Raw genomic sequence first — 17,515 nt, 5'->3', positions numbered from 1 at the left:
ATCCACCACAACTGTCAATAATAAGTTCCAAAAAGTAAATAAGGTAACAGAAGTGCAAAATTATGAAAGGTTTACAGTACTGAAAAGGGAAACACAAGGAGCCAGACAGGTGGAAAGAATCAGGACAATCAGGGTGACACTAAATTAAAAGTTATAATTGGAACTCACCAAGTAAAATAATAAGCAACTGAATATTACCAAAACTAAGACTCATAATCTATAAGAATAATGAAACCATAAAATCAAGGATCCCAAAACACAATGGATAAAAACCAAAACTTTAACAGCATTAAACTTTAAAAATAACTTTTTAAACTGTAAAACAGCAAACCAGAAAAGTTTGTGAACAGGAATCTAGGCTAAAAATATTAAGGAAGAATTCATAACAGGAATCAAACACCAAAACAAGGGGTCATGACAGAATGTACCATTAATTTGCTATTAGAAGGGTTATTTATTTATTTATTTAATGTATTTGTAATTTTATTTATTTATTTATTTGCTTCTGTACAACCCTGCAAGAACCTTGAACTTTGGTCTGAGGTCTTTGAGAAACTAAAGGTAACGGTCTGACTCCAAAAGGCAAAGAGTCAGCAGAGTAACCTGAGTCCTCAATACAATAACTAACAAATTGTCCTTCGCGTATTTCTTTCCATTGGACATCAGTTGAGCCTTTGCCACTCACCTGAGTGTAATACTGTCCCAGAATTCAGACTTTCCGTAGCCACAGCAAGGGTGGTGTATTCTGGGGCTGTTGCTGAAGGATCTTTAAACCTGACCATATTTGCAGGGGACAAATCTCTCAGTGCCTTTTTATAGTGGCAGAAGATCAGAAACAGAAAAAAACCTGGAAAACAAATAAGTTTTAGACAGAGTTTAAGTTTCAAAATGTGGTTTATTGGAGATGCATTATTTCACAGTTTTTAAGACACCCCCCCCCCCCCCACCCCCCCCAATCTTCCTGCAGGTCCACCACCCGCATGAGACATCATAGGGGTCAGGTGCATTGTGTGTCGAGCCAGGAGAGCAAGCCCTGGCGGACCAATTGCCGGCTACCAAGACTGGCATTTGGGGCATGCAATGGCACCTCTATGGCGGGGAAGGAGCCTGAGTTAGTGAGTTTGAGAGGTACCAGCGAGATATAGTCGGGCCCACCTCAACGCACGGCGTGGGCTCTGGAACCAGTCTCCTGGAGAGGGGCTGGACTCTGTCTCAGTCTAGAGTTGTCCCTGGTAAGAGGTGGCAGGCTGGGGTGGGTATTCTAACATCTACTCAGCTTGCTGCCTGCCTGTTAGGGTTTCTCCCAGTGGATAAAAGGGTTTGTTCCCTGAGCCTTTGGGTCGAGGAACAGGTCCTGTGCTTATGCGCCGAGTGGCAGTTCAGAGTACTCAGCCTTCTTGGATTCCCTGGGTGGGGTGCTGGAGGGTGCTCCGCCTGGGGACTATGTTGTCATATTGGGAGACTTCAATGCTCATGTGGGCAACGGCAGTGAGACCTGGAGGGGCGTGACTGGGAGGAACAGCCTCCCGGATCTGAACCCAAGCAGTGTTTTGTTCTTGAATTTCTGTACAAACCACTGTTTGGCTATAACGAACACCATGTTCGAAAATAAGAGTGTCCATAAGTGCAAATGGCACCAGGATGCTCTAGGCTGCAGGCCGATTTTGTAATCACATCACCAGACCTGCAGGGCTGAGCCGTCAAATGATCACCACCCGGCGGTGAGTTGGATCAGATGGCGGGGGAGAACACTGGACAGATGTGGCGCACCTAAAAGTATAGTGAGGGTGTGCTGGGAACACCTAGCAGAGGCCCCAGTCTGCGAGATCTTCAACGCACACCTCTGGCAGAGCTTCAACAGCATTCTGAGGGAGACTTGGGACATTGAATGCAAATGAACCATGTTCAGCACCTCCATTGCCGAAGCCGCTGCGCTGAGCTACGGCCACAGTGTGGTTGGTGCCTGTCATGGTAGTAACCCCCGAAAGTGATGGTGGACACCAGAGGTGAAGGGATCTACCAAGCTGAAGAAGGAGTCCTGTTGGGCTTGGTTAGCCTGTGGGACTTCTGAGATAGCCGATAAGTACCGACAGGCCAAGCAGAACGCGGCTCGAGCAGTGGCTGAAAAACTTGGGTTTGGAAAGAGTTTGGAGAGGCCAAAGAATTTCAGACTGCCTGGAAATTCTGGCAAACCATCAGGCGACTCAGGAAGGGAAAGCGGTGCTCTACCTGCACTGTGTATAAGGCGGGTGGAGCGCTGCTGACTTCGACTGAAAAAATTGTGGGGCAGGAAGGAATACTTTGAGGACGTCTGGCACTTCTTCCGTGAAGGAAGCAGAGTCTGGGGACAAAGGGGATGACCCGCCTATCTCTGGGGGCGAGGTCACAGAGGCAGTTAAACAACTCCTTGGTGGCAGAGCCCCTGGGGTAGATGAGGTCTGCACTGAGTTGATGAAGGCTCTGGATGTTGTAGGGGTGTCCTGTTTGACATGCCTCTACAATGTTGCATGGAAATCAGGGGTGGTATCTCGGGATTGGCAGACCGGGGTGGTGGTTCTCACCTTTAAGAAAGGGAACCGGAGGGTGTGTTCCAATTATAGGGAGATCACACTCCTCAGCCTCCCTGGGAAAGTCTATGCCAGGGTGCTGGAAAGGAGAGTCCGTCCGTTAATCGAACCTCGGATACAGGAGGAACAATGCAGTTTTCGTCCTGGTCGTGGAACACTGGACCAGCTCTTTACCCTCTCAAGGATACTTGAGGGTGCATGGGAGTTTGCCTTGAAGGTGCATGGGGTCTACATGTGTTTTGTGGACTTGGAGAAGTCATTCGACCGTGTCCCTCGGAGTGGGGGGTGCTCCAGGAGTATGGGGTGTGTGGCCCATTGCTACGGGCCATTTAATCCTTATACAACCGTTGCAAGAGCTTGGTCCGCATAGCAGACAATAAGTCGGACTAGTTCCTGGTGGGTGACGGGCTCTGCCAGGGCTGCTGTTTGTCACCAATTATGTTCATAATTTTTATGGATAGAATTTATAGGCACAGCCAAGTGACGGAAGGCTTTGACTTCGGTGGTTTCAGAATCTCATCTCTGCGTTTTCGCGAATGATGTGGTTCTTTTGGCTTCACCTGGTGATGGCCTCCAGCTCGCACTGGAACGGTTCGCAGCCGAGTGTGAAGCAGTGGGAATGAGAGTTAGCACCTTTAAATCTGAGGCCCTGGTCCTCAGCAGGAAAAGTGCCCACTCTGAGTCGGGGACAAGTTCCTGCCCCAAGTGGAGGAGTTCAAGTATCTTGGGCTACGTTCACACTTAGGGATGGGTACCGTTTATGTCATAAACGGTAGTAACCAGACCGAAAAGCAGCGCACATTTCGGTGCTTTATTTCGGTGCTTTTTTTTCCTGAGCTGTGATACACTTCTAGCCAATCATTTTACGTTTCCCAGGATAGTAGGCGGGGCCAGGTACGTACGTTCAGTTAGAGCAGAGCTACAGATTAAAAATGTCCAAGGCGAAGCGGTCAAAAGTCTGGCTGTACTTCACAGCAAAATATGCAAACTCAGCAGCCTGCAACAAGTGCTTTAAGCTGATACTGTGATACTGTCAAAGGAAGTAACACCTCAAATCCAATGAAACACCTGGCGACGCATAGCGTTTTTTTAAAAGCCGAGAAATGCGCCGTATTTGATAGCTTGCTGCGAGACCTCACACTGTGCACGTTGGGTGGGTTGCCAGTTATCGGACCCGGAGCAACATCCCCCAAAAACCCGAAGAATAGAGTCCTGGCCCCTAGCCCTGCCAGTGTAGCAGAAATGATGATGATGATGATGATGATGATGATGGCAGCAGCAGCCGTTCTTTTCTGCGTGAGTAGCTAAATGTTGTTCGAGTGTAATTTACGTTGAGTAGGCTAACCACGTTATTACATTAATGCATGTAAGGTGAACTAGCAAACATGATCATAGCTACATGCGGCTGTCCTCTTGTTTGATGGCAGATACTCCCTTCACCCTGGCCAAAAAGGCTAAAATGACCAAAGAAAAAGTGGGAAACAGCTGAACATGAGAGGTTTTTGGACAAAGTTTGTGGTTTTTTTTCCATTGTTTAAGCACTGCTTCCAGCCAAGAGTGATACCATATATGCCCCATAGCTGCAGAAAAGGCTAACATTGTTATCTTTTTACAAAAAAAAAACAAAACAGCTGAACATGAGAGGTTTTTGGACAAAGTTTGTGTTCTCCATTCTTTAAGCACCGGTTCGAGCACCGTTTAAGCACCGGCACCATTTCAAAAGTACCGATTTGGCACCGGTATCGGATAAAACCTAAACGATACCCATCCCTATTCACACTGCAGGCGTAAGTGCAGCAAATCCAACTTTTTTGACCCTGTGCGACCCATATCCGATCATGGTATGACAGTGTGAACGGCACAAATCCGATATTTTCAAATCATCCGATCTGGGTCACTTTCGTATGTGGTACTGAATCCGATACATACCTGATGTTTTAGAAAGCGACTGCTGTTTGAACGGTCATGTCGCATTAAATCTGTCTTTTATGTCACTGACATAAAACAGACGCCAATTATCAGTGCCGGAGAAGCGCCCGAGAAGACATCGCAAATGCTTCCTGGCCATCCCGTGTAGATGTTAGTGAAACAGTTGGGAAGACAGCGTTGGAGAAACGTGAAAATTTTATTTGTACTGTATAATCTGCAGATTCTGACAGAAATCAGCAACTATCATTTGAAGCACCGCTCCTCTCTAAAACAGCAATAAGAATAATTATTGGGCCATATGTAAATAACAAAATAACTTTATAACTTAAAGCAAAACTGGGAAACGTAAAGTCCGAAACCAGTCTTTATATTAAGGGCCAACAGTCAAACAATATTTTTTGGTCTGGATCTAAACAGAGCGCGTTGTGTGTGACATCTTCTTTTGCGCATGCGGGCCGCTTTGAGGGTTCACACTAGAGCGCGTTTGCGGTCACATTTTATTTGTAGTGTGAACAAGCAGACAAAAAAATCGGATTTGATCAAAAAAATCGGAATTGAGCATTAAGACCTGCAGTGTGAACGTAGCCTTGGAGTCTTATTCATGAGTGACGGGAGAAGGGACGAATTGGTGCTCCAACTCCAGTGATGCGGACCTGTTTGTTGTTTGTTGTGGTTCTTGTTGAGAACCGGTTCCCACTGTTTCAATTCCTTGGAATTGTTTGCCATTTTTGCAAACGATTCCCTTATCAATTCCAGTCGCCCCGAATGACATCACCACGTTGCGGAGCATCATTTACCTGGCAGGAAACATGGCGCCTTTAAGCGGCTCAAACGCTAAAAAGTTTGGTTATACTTTATGAGAATGGATGACAACAGGGCAACTTGCAATACTTGCAAAGTAGATATTTCATTTAAAGGAGGAAACACTACAAATATGCAAAAGCATTTGCTCACAAAACACACGATAACCTTAAATGAATGTCGTGTTTTTAATTCCGCTCCAGACTCGTGAATCTCAACCCAGCAGCAGCGGTAACGTTTGCACGTCCTCTCCTGTTAATGCGGCAGGTAAATAATCAACTAACAGTGCATATTATGTCTGCCTTATTACAAAACCTGCCATTACTGTGCGCTGCATTTAGGTGACCATGATGAGAAAGACAGAGTCTGGCTGGCGCTCGCTGGCAGTTCTCACTGCAGTCTACCGGTAGCATCTCCTTTCAGGCCAGGATAGACTAATGTCACAGAGCAGTGGCAAACATCTATTTGCCACAGCAGATGCCCTGATTTTCGGTAAGTGAATGTGTTTAATTGTAGGCAGGGACATTACTGCATATTCTTGTGTAATTGCTACAGAATAATTTATGTTATACTTTGTTATTGCTACAGAAGAATATTTATTTTATTATTTTACATTTACAATTTTTTTCCCCGTGGACCCTGTGACACCACATTGCAGAGCCATAGGCTGCATCTCTTAAGATCTCACTGTTGGGTTTGTAAGGCCATGCTACTCCTAAATTTCTATCTTGTTCAAAGAGAAGATATAAAACAAAATTCTAAGCTAATCGACCTTAGTGTTCTCCTTTTTAAAAAAAAGAATCGATAAGAGAATCAATAAAGAACCGAATTGTTAAACAGAATCGAAAATGGAATTGGAATCGTGAAAATCTTATCAATACCCATCCCTACTCAGAATACAGCCGCTTCTCCTCCACATCGAAAGGAGCCAGTTGAGGTGGTTCAGGCATCTGACAGAAGGAATCGATGGATGGATCAATGGGCTTCTTACAACAAGGAAAGGGTGGAACCTAAAAATTTCTTTACCAGTAATTAAGATGTTGTAGAATAAGGAGGGGATGTTTTTCTCATTATCATTTAATATTTTAATATGGCATTATTAGTTCATTAGAAGTATATAACCAGCTTTGCATTAAGCATAAATTGAAGTTTTTGACCTTACATTATTCTTTGCATTACAGTGATGGTGATAACTTTAGTTTGATCTTTTCTTACAGGTACCAGAATAATAACATGATTTTCCATTGCAGATGTAACCATGATCATTCCATACACATTGCAGTTTGTTGCTTATTCTAGAGTTGTGCTTAAGGTAATTAAAGGTTAAAAGCTACAGCCAGCGCGAGTCTGGCTGATCTATGGAGGGCAAAGGCTTTGAGCTTGGAAGGCCGCACGCGCTTACACAGCACTTATAAGATGTTATTCTTGCAGCACTTATAAGATGTTATTCTTGGTGATTTTGTGCTTAGTCATGTTTTAATATGTTTTAAGTAGAAGTAGCTGATCCAGCAATATTCATTTAATATTATATACTTGATTTAGAGCAATACACACTGATGGTCTTAATAAATGAAAGAGTCCTTGTAGCTGCCATGTTGTGTCTTAGCAGGGTACAGACGGTTCCAGGAGACGGGGGCAGTCAGCGTCTGCCCTCGGGAAGGAGACAATGTTATTCTTTGTGTTAAATAAAATTGTCAAGATTGATTGTATTACACCTGTCACTACGCATGAGGGGGCGTTCTAATACCCTGATTTCATAAAACTATGGTGATGTGTTTTTTGAGATGAGATCTGAGACTGTCTGCATACAGTGTCCATCTCCCACGTGTGTGATCATTAAATCATCGTTTGACTCAACCCGACCGGACCAGTGTTGTTATTGTGGGTTTTTCCTCTGGTGTCCATCCCCAATATTTTGAACCTTAACAATGTGCTAACACATTTGGTATTTACTATCAAAAGTGTAGCATCACATTGGTCAGTGGATCTGAGGTTTAACAAAAACTCAATTGTTTCTTTTGTGAAATAGAATAATCATGTAACACTTACACAGCAGTGGCAGCACCACCATTATCCCAATACTTGCAGGTCCTAATTGCACTCTTTTGACTGGCTGATTATTGCCATCCCATTTTCCACACACAACTCCATCCTCACACGTGCATACTCGAACCCAGACTCTCTGTGGTTCTGGGCAGGCCTTTCCCTGCTGATCTTTAATCACCAGTTCCACCTCATAGATACCCGGCCACATGAAGTTTTGAGCCCGCAAGATAGCCGCAGTATCTGTCAGAAACCACACAGAGATGTTACACATGTACAGAATGAATACATATTATTCCTGAAATGACAATCTAACAGATTAAATTAAATAGAATTAAATTAATTTGAAATCAGTTTTATTTACATAACACAGCGTGTTTGAAATTCTACAGCAAAGAGCCTACAGTATTAGAGAGAACGCCAGCAATCGGATGATCGCCTATGAGCAGCACATGGTGATGGTGGGGTGGAAGAAAACACAAAAGTTATCATCCCGCTCGTTGGGGGCACATGGGAAGTGAAAAGAGAGTGTAAGGAAGAAATGCTCATCATGGGAAGACCCCCACCCTTTAACAGCACAACATTAGCAATGGTTCAGGGGGACATGATGTAGTCCTAACTATAAACTTTATCAAAAAGAAAAGTTTGAAGGCTAAAAAGTCTAGAAGATCTCTGCTTCCCCAAGCCAAACAGTTAGGTGGTTAGACAACAGAAAGCTGAAAGTTGTCTCACCATTCTACTTTAAGAAATTCTAGTAACAACAAGTAAACTTGCAGTCTGAGAGTAAAGTCATCTGTTAGGTTAATATGATGCTGTTAGGTGATAGGGTCTAAATAGACCCTATCACCTAATAGCGAAATATTCAAGACCTATGTGAGAAAGATTTGAAAAAAAAATCTGGATTTAACAGGGAGCTGATGAAAAGAAGCTAATACAGGAGAAACATTATCTCTCTTTCCAATATTGCTAGTGTTCTTACTGCAGTTTTTCACTGACTGAAGGCTTTTCAGCAAGCTTTTAGACCAACCTGATAATAAGGAATTATTATCTGAGCAAGCAAGGTAAACAGTGCTTACCAAGTGAAATCTAAAAACAGACACCAACTAACACCAGCCAAAGTAAAGATAATCTCTCCTTATATATCAATAGGCATTCTTTGTGATAAAGCTTCTATCATCATTCTATCATCAGCAGGAGGATAGCTAATCAGGGCTAAGTTACTCTGGCCCACATCAGCTACATGGATTTCTTCTTTTTTTTGCAACTATTTTCAACAGGACTCTAAGGTAGAGAATGCTACGCATACAATTTGCAGGTCATTGAGCAAAATGGGGATTTGAGAAGGCACATGTACTGTAGTTCATGATAGGAAATATGTCACTCTGTAAAATAGTGTACGCTTAACAAGACCAACTAGTGGGACACCATTGTGCATTAAATCAGAACAGGACAAAACACAAAGAGGAAGTGCAGAATACCACAACTTTTTGGTAGTCCACTGGAGATCGACAAGTTTACTGGTAGTATAACCTCTTATTTGTAAAATAAAAAAAACTGAAGTAAATTTGCTTTACAAAATGTGGAAAACAGAAATATAAGTTGATAAACTAAATTCCAACATATCATGCATTTATACTGAACAAAAATATAAACGCAACACTTTTGTTTTTGCTCCCATTCCCCATGGGATGGACGTAGAGACCTAAAATTCATTCCAGATACACAATATAACCATCCCTCCCAAACAGTGGTCACAAATCAGTCCAAATGTGTGGTAGTGGGCACATCTGCTATATTGAGATAATCCATCCCACCTCACAGGTGTGCCACATCAGGATGCTGATCTGACATCATGAGTAGTGCACAGGTGTACCTCAGACTGCCCACAACAAAAGGCCACCCTGGAATGTGCAGTTTTTTGCACTATTGGGGGTCTGGGGACCCAGAACCGGTCAGTATCTGGTGTGACCACCATTTGCCTCATGCAGTGCAACACATCGTCGCATGGAGTCTATCAGATTGTCAATTGTGGCCTGTGGAATGTTGGTCCACTCCACTTCAATGGCTGTGCGAGGTTGTTGGATATTCGTGGGAACTGGTACACGCTGTCGTATACGCCGGTCAAGCACATCCCGAACATGCTCAATGGGTGACATGTCCGGTGAGTATGCTGGCCATGCAAGAACTGGGACATTCTCAGCTGCCATCTGCCCTGAACAATGTGAACCATGATTCATCCGTGAAGCGCACACCTCTCCAACGTGCCAGACGCCATCGAATGTGAGCATTTGCCCACACAAGTCTGTTACGGCGACGAGCTGGAGTCAGGTCAAGACCCCGATGAGGACGACGGGCATGCAGTTGAGCGTCCCTGAGACTGTTTCTGACAGTTTGTGCAGAAATTGTTTGGTTGTGCAAACCAATTGTTCCAGCAGCTGTCTGGGTGGCTGGTCTCAGACGATCTTGGAGGTGAACCTGCTGGATGTGGAGGTCCTGGGCTGGTGTGGTTACACGAGGTCTGCGGTTGTGAGGCCGGTTGGATGTGCTGCCATATTCTCTGAAACGCCTGTGGAGACGGCTTATGGTTGAGAAATGAACATTCAATGCACGGGCGACAGATCTGGTTGACATTCCTGCTGTCAGCATGCCAATTGCACGCTCCCTCATTGCTTGTGGCATCTGTGGCATTTTGCTGTGAGACAAAACTGCACATTCCAGGGTGGCCTTTTGTTGTGGGCAGTCTGAGGTACACCTGTGCACTACTCATGATGTCAGATCAGCATCCTGATGTGGCACACCTGTGAGGTGGGATGGATTATCTCAATATAGCAGATGTGCCCACTACCACACATTTGGACTGATTTGTGACCACTGTTTGGGAGGGATGGTTATATTGTGTATCTGGAATGAATTTTAGGTCTCTACGTCCATCCCATGGGGAATGGGAGCAAAAACAAAAGTGTTGCGTTTATATTTTTGTTCAGTGTATGTATATATTTATTATATTTTTCTATTGTATTTATTCTATTGTATATTTAACTAGATACATTTGAAATGATTGGAAGTAATTTCCTCACCATTTAGATTCTCCATGTGCCATTTCCCTTTAGTATTTTCTGGGATAATCTCAAACTTAAAAGGAGGTCCATTAGGATATGCATCCTCATTGTTAGCATTCACAATAACAGAATTCTCAGTGGTGCACATAGTCTTGATGTCACTGGTCACGATAGGGCAGTGGTCATTAAAATTTTCCAACTGGATGGCTATGGTACCAGTAGCTGTTTTAGCAGGTGTTTCTGTGATGTAAAAACAGAAATAATAATATATAATTCATCACTTTTTTTTTCTTTTTTTTGGTTTTTCCTTTCTTCAGAGGGAGGCTAATGGCATTCATTCTGTACCTTTTGTAATGCAGAGTACTTTGGCAAAATATGTCCCATTGACCAGGTATGGAGACTCCCTGTCAGGTATCCTGTTGAGTTTGATCTCAGCTGTCTCTGGGTCAATAGTCAACCAGTTATCTGGGTCTGAGCCTTTGGCATACCTACATCAGAGATAGGCCACAAACCAGTTATTATTGTACTTAGGAAGAGAAGATAACATGTAATTCTTGTTTCATGTGTATGCACTGACCTGACATTCTCAGCCAGTTCTCCAGTATCTTGATCTATTGCAGGATTGCTAGCAACAACATCTGTAATGTTGAAGGAGGTGTCTTTCTTGGAGATGGCTATAGCTTTGACTTTGGGATCAAAATGTGGCCCCTCAGGCTGGTTCTTTACATTGATTTTGATGGGATAGATTTTATATTCTCCCCCCCATTGCCAAAATGATCCTCCAGAAAAAGGTGGGGCCTTGTTCCTTACAGTTAACCCCAATACAAAGTTCTTCACATTCTCATAATCCACAGGCTGTGAAATGGCAGACATAAAGAATAAAACTGAAATAGTGGATCGTGTAAATAAAAGTATGTCATGTATTATGAGTGTATATGTCCTCATGTAAGGGGCATCCTGCCAGCATTTAATAAATGCATCTCACAATAGACTGCATAACATAAATTTCTTTGAAATTTTGTCTGCTGTACCTTATCAAGCATTAAGATGCCCTTGTTGGTGTTGGGGTCTGTTTTAATGCTGAAATACCCGCCTTCATTGCCTCTGACAATATTAAAGACAGCTTTCCAGTTGTCTGTGGCCTTCAGATCTAGGTCCTCTGCTTGGATCCTCATCACCTCCACACCTTGTATGTTCCCCTCAATGCTTCCTTCATACTGCAGTGGAACACTTAAAAGTTATTTCAACATTTTTTATGACACTTAATGTGTTATTTCCTGAAATCATCTAAAAAGGCCTTTGGAAGCATATTCTAACACATTGAACACAAAGTATTCAATTCAATTCAATTTTATTTATATAGCGCCAAATCACAACATAAGTCGCCTCAAGGCGCTTCATAGATACAGAGAAAAACCCAACAATCATATGACCCCCTATGAGCAAGCACTTTGGCAACAGTGGGAAGGAAAAACTCCCTTTTAACAGGAAGAAGCTTCCAGCAGAACCAGGCTCAGGGAGGGGCGGCCATCTGCTGCGACCGGTTGGGGTGAGAGAAGGAAGACAGGATAAAAGACATGCTGTGGAAGAGAGACAGAGGTTAATAACAGATATGATTCAATGCAGAGAGGTCTGTTAATACATAGTGAGTGAGAAAGGTGACTAGAAAGGAAAAACTCAGTGCATCATGGGAATCCCCCGGCAGCCTATGTCTATTGCAGCATAACTAAGGGAGGATTCAGGGTCACCTGGTCCAGCCCTAACTATATGCTTTAGCAAAAAGGAAAGTTTCAAGCCTAATCTTAAAAGTAGAGATAGTGTCTGTCTCCCGAATCCAAACTGGAAGCTGGTTCCACAGAAGAGGGGCCTGAAAACTGAAGGCTCTCCCTCCCATTCTACTTTTAAATACTCTAGGAACAACAAGTAGGCCTGCAGAGCGAGAGCGAAGTGCTCTAATAGGGTGATATGGTACTACAAGGTCATTAAGATAAGATGGGGCCTGATTATTTAAGACCTTGTATGTGAGGAGCAGGATTTTGAATTCAATTCTGGATTTAACAGGAAGCCAATGAAGGGAAGCCAAAACAGGAGAAAGATGCTCTCTCTTTCTAGTCCCTGTCAGGACTCTTGCTGCAGCATCTTGGATTAGCTGAAGGCTTTTCAGGGAGTTTTTCGGACATCCTGATAATAATGAATTACAGTAGTCCAGCCTGGAAATAATAAATGCATGAACTAGTTTTTCAGCGTCACTCTGAGACAGGATATTTTTAACTTTAGAGATGTTGTGCCAATGGAAGAAAGCAGTCTTACATATTTGTTTAATATGTGCGTTGAAGGACATGTCCTGGTCAAAAATGACTCCAAGGTTCCTCACAGCATTACTGGAGGCCAAGGTAATGCCAGCCAGAGTAAGAATCTGGTTAGATACCATATTTCTAAGCTTTTCAGGGCAGAGTACAATAACCTCAGTTTTATCTGAATTAAGAAGCAGAAAGTTAGCGGCCATCCAGGTCTTTATGTCTTTAAGACATTCCTGCAGTTTAACTCATTGGTGTATATCATGTTAATATAGAGGACTGTGAGGAAGAGAAGTACCTGCTCTTTTTCAAGAGTGGGAAGGTTGTTGTTCACATCACGGATGTTTATAGTAACATTGCCTGTTCCAGTGTTTCCTTCTGGTAAACCTTTTAGGTCTTGGCCTCTTACAGTCAGAATGTACTGACCACATTTCTGAAATCAGAAGATTGTATGCTGTATATTACAAGACCATAAGAGCAACTGAAGAAATGTGTGGGCTGTCCAAAGTTAGACTCTCAGACAAATTTGTAAAAGGGACACATTGGGGTGAATTCACTGTTATGGTTGTGGTTTGCTGATCAAAAGGTTAAGCATTAACGTTACAGTCCCATATACTGCTGCAGTTAAGCTCATTGTCTATCATCAACAGAGTTGCATATTATTGCTGACCCTGCACATTAACTTGAGTGGCTTGTGATACTTAATTTAGTTTTAGTTAGCTAGTTACTTTTGCTCTAACACCTTGTTGAATGAAAGAGATGCATTACATTTTTTTAATCTAATCATACCTCTCTCTCCAGAAGAGGCTTTTTAACAAAGATGGAACCATCATCTCTGTTAATGTAAAACATATCGTCAGGTGGATTCTGATTAATGATGGTGTAGGAAATCACAGAACGTAAAGACCATGGTTCATCAGCATCAGTTGCTGTTACTTTCATCACAAAACTACCTGAAAAACAGCATGAAATGAAACAGTCATAAAACCTAAAACAAGCAAAAAGAATGGCATTAAATGGCATTGTTTGTTTTCTTGTGATGTAAAACAATGACTTACTTTCCACTAGAGCTTTAACTTGTAAAAGTTTAAGTCATCTGTAACACTATTTACTCAATATACTGGCAAAACTTTTAGAGGCTTTTATAGATTCTTACAAATATAAACTTAACTATATAAGAATTCAGACACATTTGTTAACTACAGACTGCATTTAACCTTACATGATAACTCAATGTTTTTTATGCTATCACCTTTAGCAGGTCATTGTAAAAATTTGATCACCCTGCAAATACAAAGCCACAATGCTTTGTAACGTTGGGTTGTGTTGTGTGGTTGAGAAGAGGCGGCAAAACACCTAGCAGGCTAGGCGGAAGGATACACACCCACACTGGTATCAGTAATCCACGGTGGTTCTTTAATACGCATTCTTCAGCAACCGTATAAAAGCCCGGCTGAACGGCTGCGGCTCAACAACAAAATGCCCAGCGTTCATACAACCCAAGCGTTGCAAACAAAACAAAAAAAAGGGTCTCAAAAAGAAAACATAAGTCCGTCCCTCGTTAAGCACGAGCGTGAAGGCACGTGTCCTCATAATCACAGAGAGAGAAAACGAGAGAGCAGTGGCACACACTGATGACACCATCAACCCTCGACTTGGGTGTCTTAAAGGGACACCACACCATAACGGCTGTTACATATTCCCCCCCGGTTAAACAAAGGCTGTCCCCAGCCGAACACAGCAAAGGTACAGTTCAAACTTAACCAGCCTCCATACATGGTCAGCAGGATAAGACGTCAAAACCAAAATAGGGGAATGTACAGTCCAAAATTGACAAACTGGCATACATGACAGTGTCCCACATGGTGAATGCCCATTCAAATAAATGTCAAAGAAAGAAAATAAGCTTAGGACAGCCAGGACAATGACAGAATGAAATTCCCTCTTATTGTTACATTGCGTTTCCACCGTTTTCCCAAAAATTACAACAGTAAGCATGAACATATCACCACAACATGAAAACAGTGCCAACATGAATCGTAGAAAACTCAAACAACGGTCCTGTGACAACAGCAGACCACATGAAACACATCAGAAAGCAAACAAGGTCACTTTATGTTAAATCTGTCAGTATGAAAAGGGTTGGTCCACCTATTGACCGACCAGTCAGCGGTGACCCTAGGAACTCGTCTTGGTCTGAGGTCATAAGAACCTCTAACAGCACACCCATCGGCAGCAGGAGGTGAACTGTTAACCTCTGTCTCCAGAGCAACGTCAGCAGTCTCTTGGAAAGAGTTCTGGTCCACGACAAGCGGGGCAGCGTCAGCACAGTCAAAGCCAGTCTCAGCAGGGGCGTTGCTAAAGACCGTGGGAGTTGCGTCAACCGCGTCACAGTCAATGCGGCCCGGGACTGAAAGAGCAGGAGGCAAACTGCTGTCCGGGACACTGAGATCCAAAGCTGCTGTAGCATTTAGCTTCGCACGCTGGCTAGACAAAGCCGAGTCCCAGGTATGGAATGGTTGCATGTTCGCAACATGAAAAACTCCCACTCTCTCCCCAGTGTCCACTGTGGTGAGAGAGTAATTCACATCCGACATCCTCTTGGAGATGCGGTAGGGACCCGTGTAAAGCGGGGCCAACTTAGCAGAAAAGTTGGACGATGCGTCTGATTTTGGGTGTGACTTTACCCTGACGAGGTCCCCAACTTCATAAGAAACCGTGCGACGTCTCAGATCATAGTAGCGCTTTTGCCTTTCATGACTCTCTCCGAGCACCACGCGAGCATGTTCATGAGCATCCCGAAGCGAAGCTCTCAGGTTATCTGAGTGGGGCGTTTCCGGGTCGCTCAGTCCCTCCCAGGAGGGTTGAGTGACAAGGTCCAAGGGCGTGTCCAACTCTCGCCCATACAGCATCATGGACGGGCTCAAGCCTGTGCTCTCATGAGGCGCAGTGCGCAGTGCAAAACAGATCTGGGGAAGATACTTGTCCCAAGAGGTGTGTTTATCCCCAACATAGGCTCGAATGGCCGTTTTCAAAGTGCGATTTACACGCTCAGTTGCATTCGTTTGAGGATGGTATGCAGTTGTTAGTCTGTGTTCAGTCCCAAGAGTCAACAAAACATGCTCAAAGAGGTCACTGACGAAAGGCGTTCCCCTATCAGAAATAAGGTGGGAGGGAGAACCATGTCGGGCAAAAATGTCAGTAATGAACTTGTTCGCAGCAACTTGAGCAGTGGCTTCTCTCACAGCACTCACCTCGACCCATTTTGAGAAATAGTCCACAAAAACAAGGATATAAGCATTCCCCCTTTGTGTGCGGGGCAGTGGGCCAACATAGTCCACCCCTGCGTACTCCAATGGTCTTTGTGGCTGGATAGGGACCATAAGGCCTCCTGTTTTTCTTTGACTCGGCTTAGTGGTTTGACACGAACAACATGAGACCACATACTTTTTCACGTCAGAGTTCATGTGTGGCCAGAAGAATCTGAGACGCAAGCGTGCCAGCGTTTTTGCAATGCCCAGGTGTCCAGCTGTGGGATGATCGTGGTAATATTTGAGCAGATAACCACGGAGGGCAGTAGGAGCAAACAGTTTAAGCTGCTTGAGTGGGTGGAGACCACACTTTGTCTTTGGGTCGAGGAAATAGAGGAGACTGTCATGGACAACGTACTGTTCCAGATCTTGATTATTCTCCCCCGTTTGTTGGTCAGTTTCCAGTTGATTGAGCAACGGGCCTGTGACTGGGTCCTCAAGCTGCAGCTGACGAACATGCGGGCGGTCCGAAACAATCACAGAAGGTAGAGCACGAAGGTCCATGCTCCCAATCACGGCATAGGGAGGGAGAAGATCAATGGGGGCATCCACATCTGGTAGAGGATTACGGGAAAGGGCATCGGGCACCTTATTACGTTCTCCAGGTTTGTGGATGATGCTGAAGTCAAAGTCTTGAAGGCGCAGAGACCACCGAGCAAGCCTGCCAGAGGGATTCGGTCGAGACATCAACCACTTGAGGCTGCTGTGGTCGGTGTAAATGGTTACGTGCAAGCCTTCGACATAGGGTCGGAAATGTTCCAAGGCCCAGATCACGGCCAGACACTCCTTCTCTGGAGTTGAGTAGGGCTTTTCCGATTTGTGCATAGCCCGGCTAGCAAATGCTACAGCAACGTCTTTGTCATCCTCATCTTTTTGCATTAATGCTGCCCCAAGACCAGCATCGCATGCATCAGTGTGAATGAAGAATGGACGCGAAAAATCTGGGAACCTGAGGACCGGCGCTGAGGTTATTGAATGTTTCAGAAAGTCCACAGCTGCCTGGCACTTGTCATCCCAGTGAAACTGCACGTCCTTTTTAGTGAGGGCGAAGAGTGGCTCTGCATGGTGGGCATAGTCCTGCACAAAGCGGCGATAGTAGCCAGTCAGGCCAAGGAACTGTCGCACCTGCTTTGTTGTGGTCGGCACTCTGAAGTCAGTCACAGCTCTCACCTTGTCAGGGTCAGGATGAATGCCAGCCGGCGTAACCCGATAACCAAGGAAGGTGAGTTCTGAAAGGCAGAATTGGCATTTGCTCAGCTTTAAAGAGAGGCCAGCAGACTGAAGCCTACCAAGGACCTCTTTTAAGTCAAGCAGGTGTTGCTCAAAGGTCGGTGATGCGACAACAATGTCATCTAGATACACCGCGCAGGACTTATAAATCAGGCCAGCTAGAACATTGTTCATAAGCCGCTGAAAAGTCGCAGGGGCGTTACACAGGCCGAAAGGAAGGACTCTGAACTGAAACAGGCCACAGTGCGTGATAAAAGCAGTCTTTGGTTTAGCTTCTT

The 17,515-nt window shown here is 44.1% G+C and overlaps 1 protein-coding gene across 1 annotated transcript; it reads right to left on the bottom strand.

The window, feature by feature from the left end:
* Positions 1 to 479: 479 nt before the first annotated feature.
* On the bottom strand, positions 480 to 14,993 carry LOC308394070 (desmoglein-2.1-like). Its single transcript, XM_080878224.1, has 9 exons — positions 14,081 to 14,993; positions 13,486 to 13,649; positions 12,995 to 13,129; positions 11,431 to 11,616; positions 10,977 to 11,254; positions 10,745 to 10,887; positions 10,418 to 10,639; positions 7,347 to 7,583; positions 480 to 847 (listed from the first exon to the last, which is right to left on the bottom strand). The coding sequence occupies exons 1-9, from the start codon at positions 14,121 to 14,123 to the stop codon at positions 663 to 665; spliced, it is 1,593 nt and encodes a 530-aa protein (XP_080734350.1). The 5' UTR covers positions 14,124 to 14,993; the 3' UTR covers positions 480 to 662.
* Between the last annotated feature and the right edge of the window lie 2,522 nt (positions 14,994 to 17,515).

Source organism: Rhamphochromis sp. 'chilingali' (assembly GCF_963969265.1).
Source record: "Rhamphochromis sp. 'chilingali' genome assembly, chromosome: 3".
In the NCBI taxonomy this organism is placed as follows: domain Eukaryota; kingdom Metazoa; phylum Chordata; class Actinopteri; order Cichliformes; family Cichlidae; genus Rhamphochromis; species Rhamphochromis sp. 'chilingali'.
The sequence above is the reverse complement of the archived record's forward strand: the minus strand, read 5'-3'. Positions and strand labels throughout refer to the sequence as shown.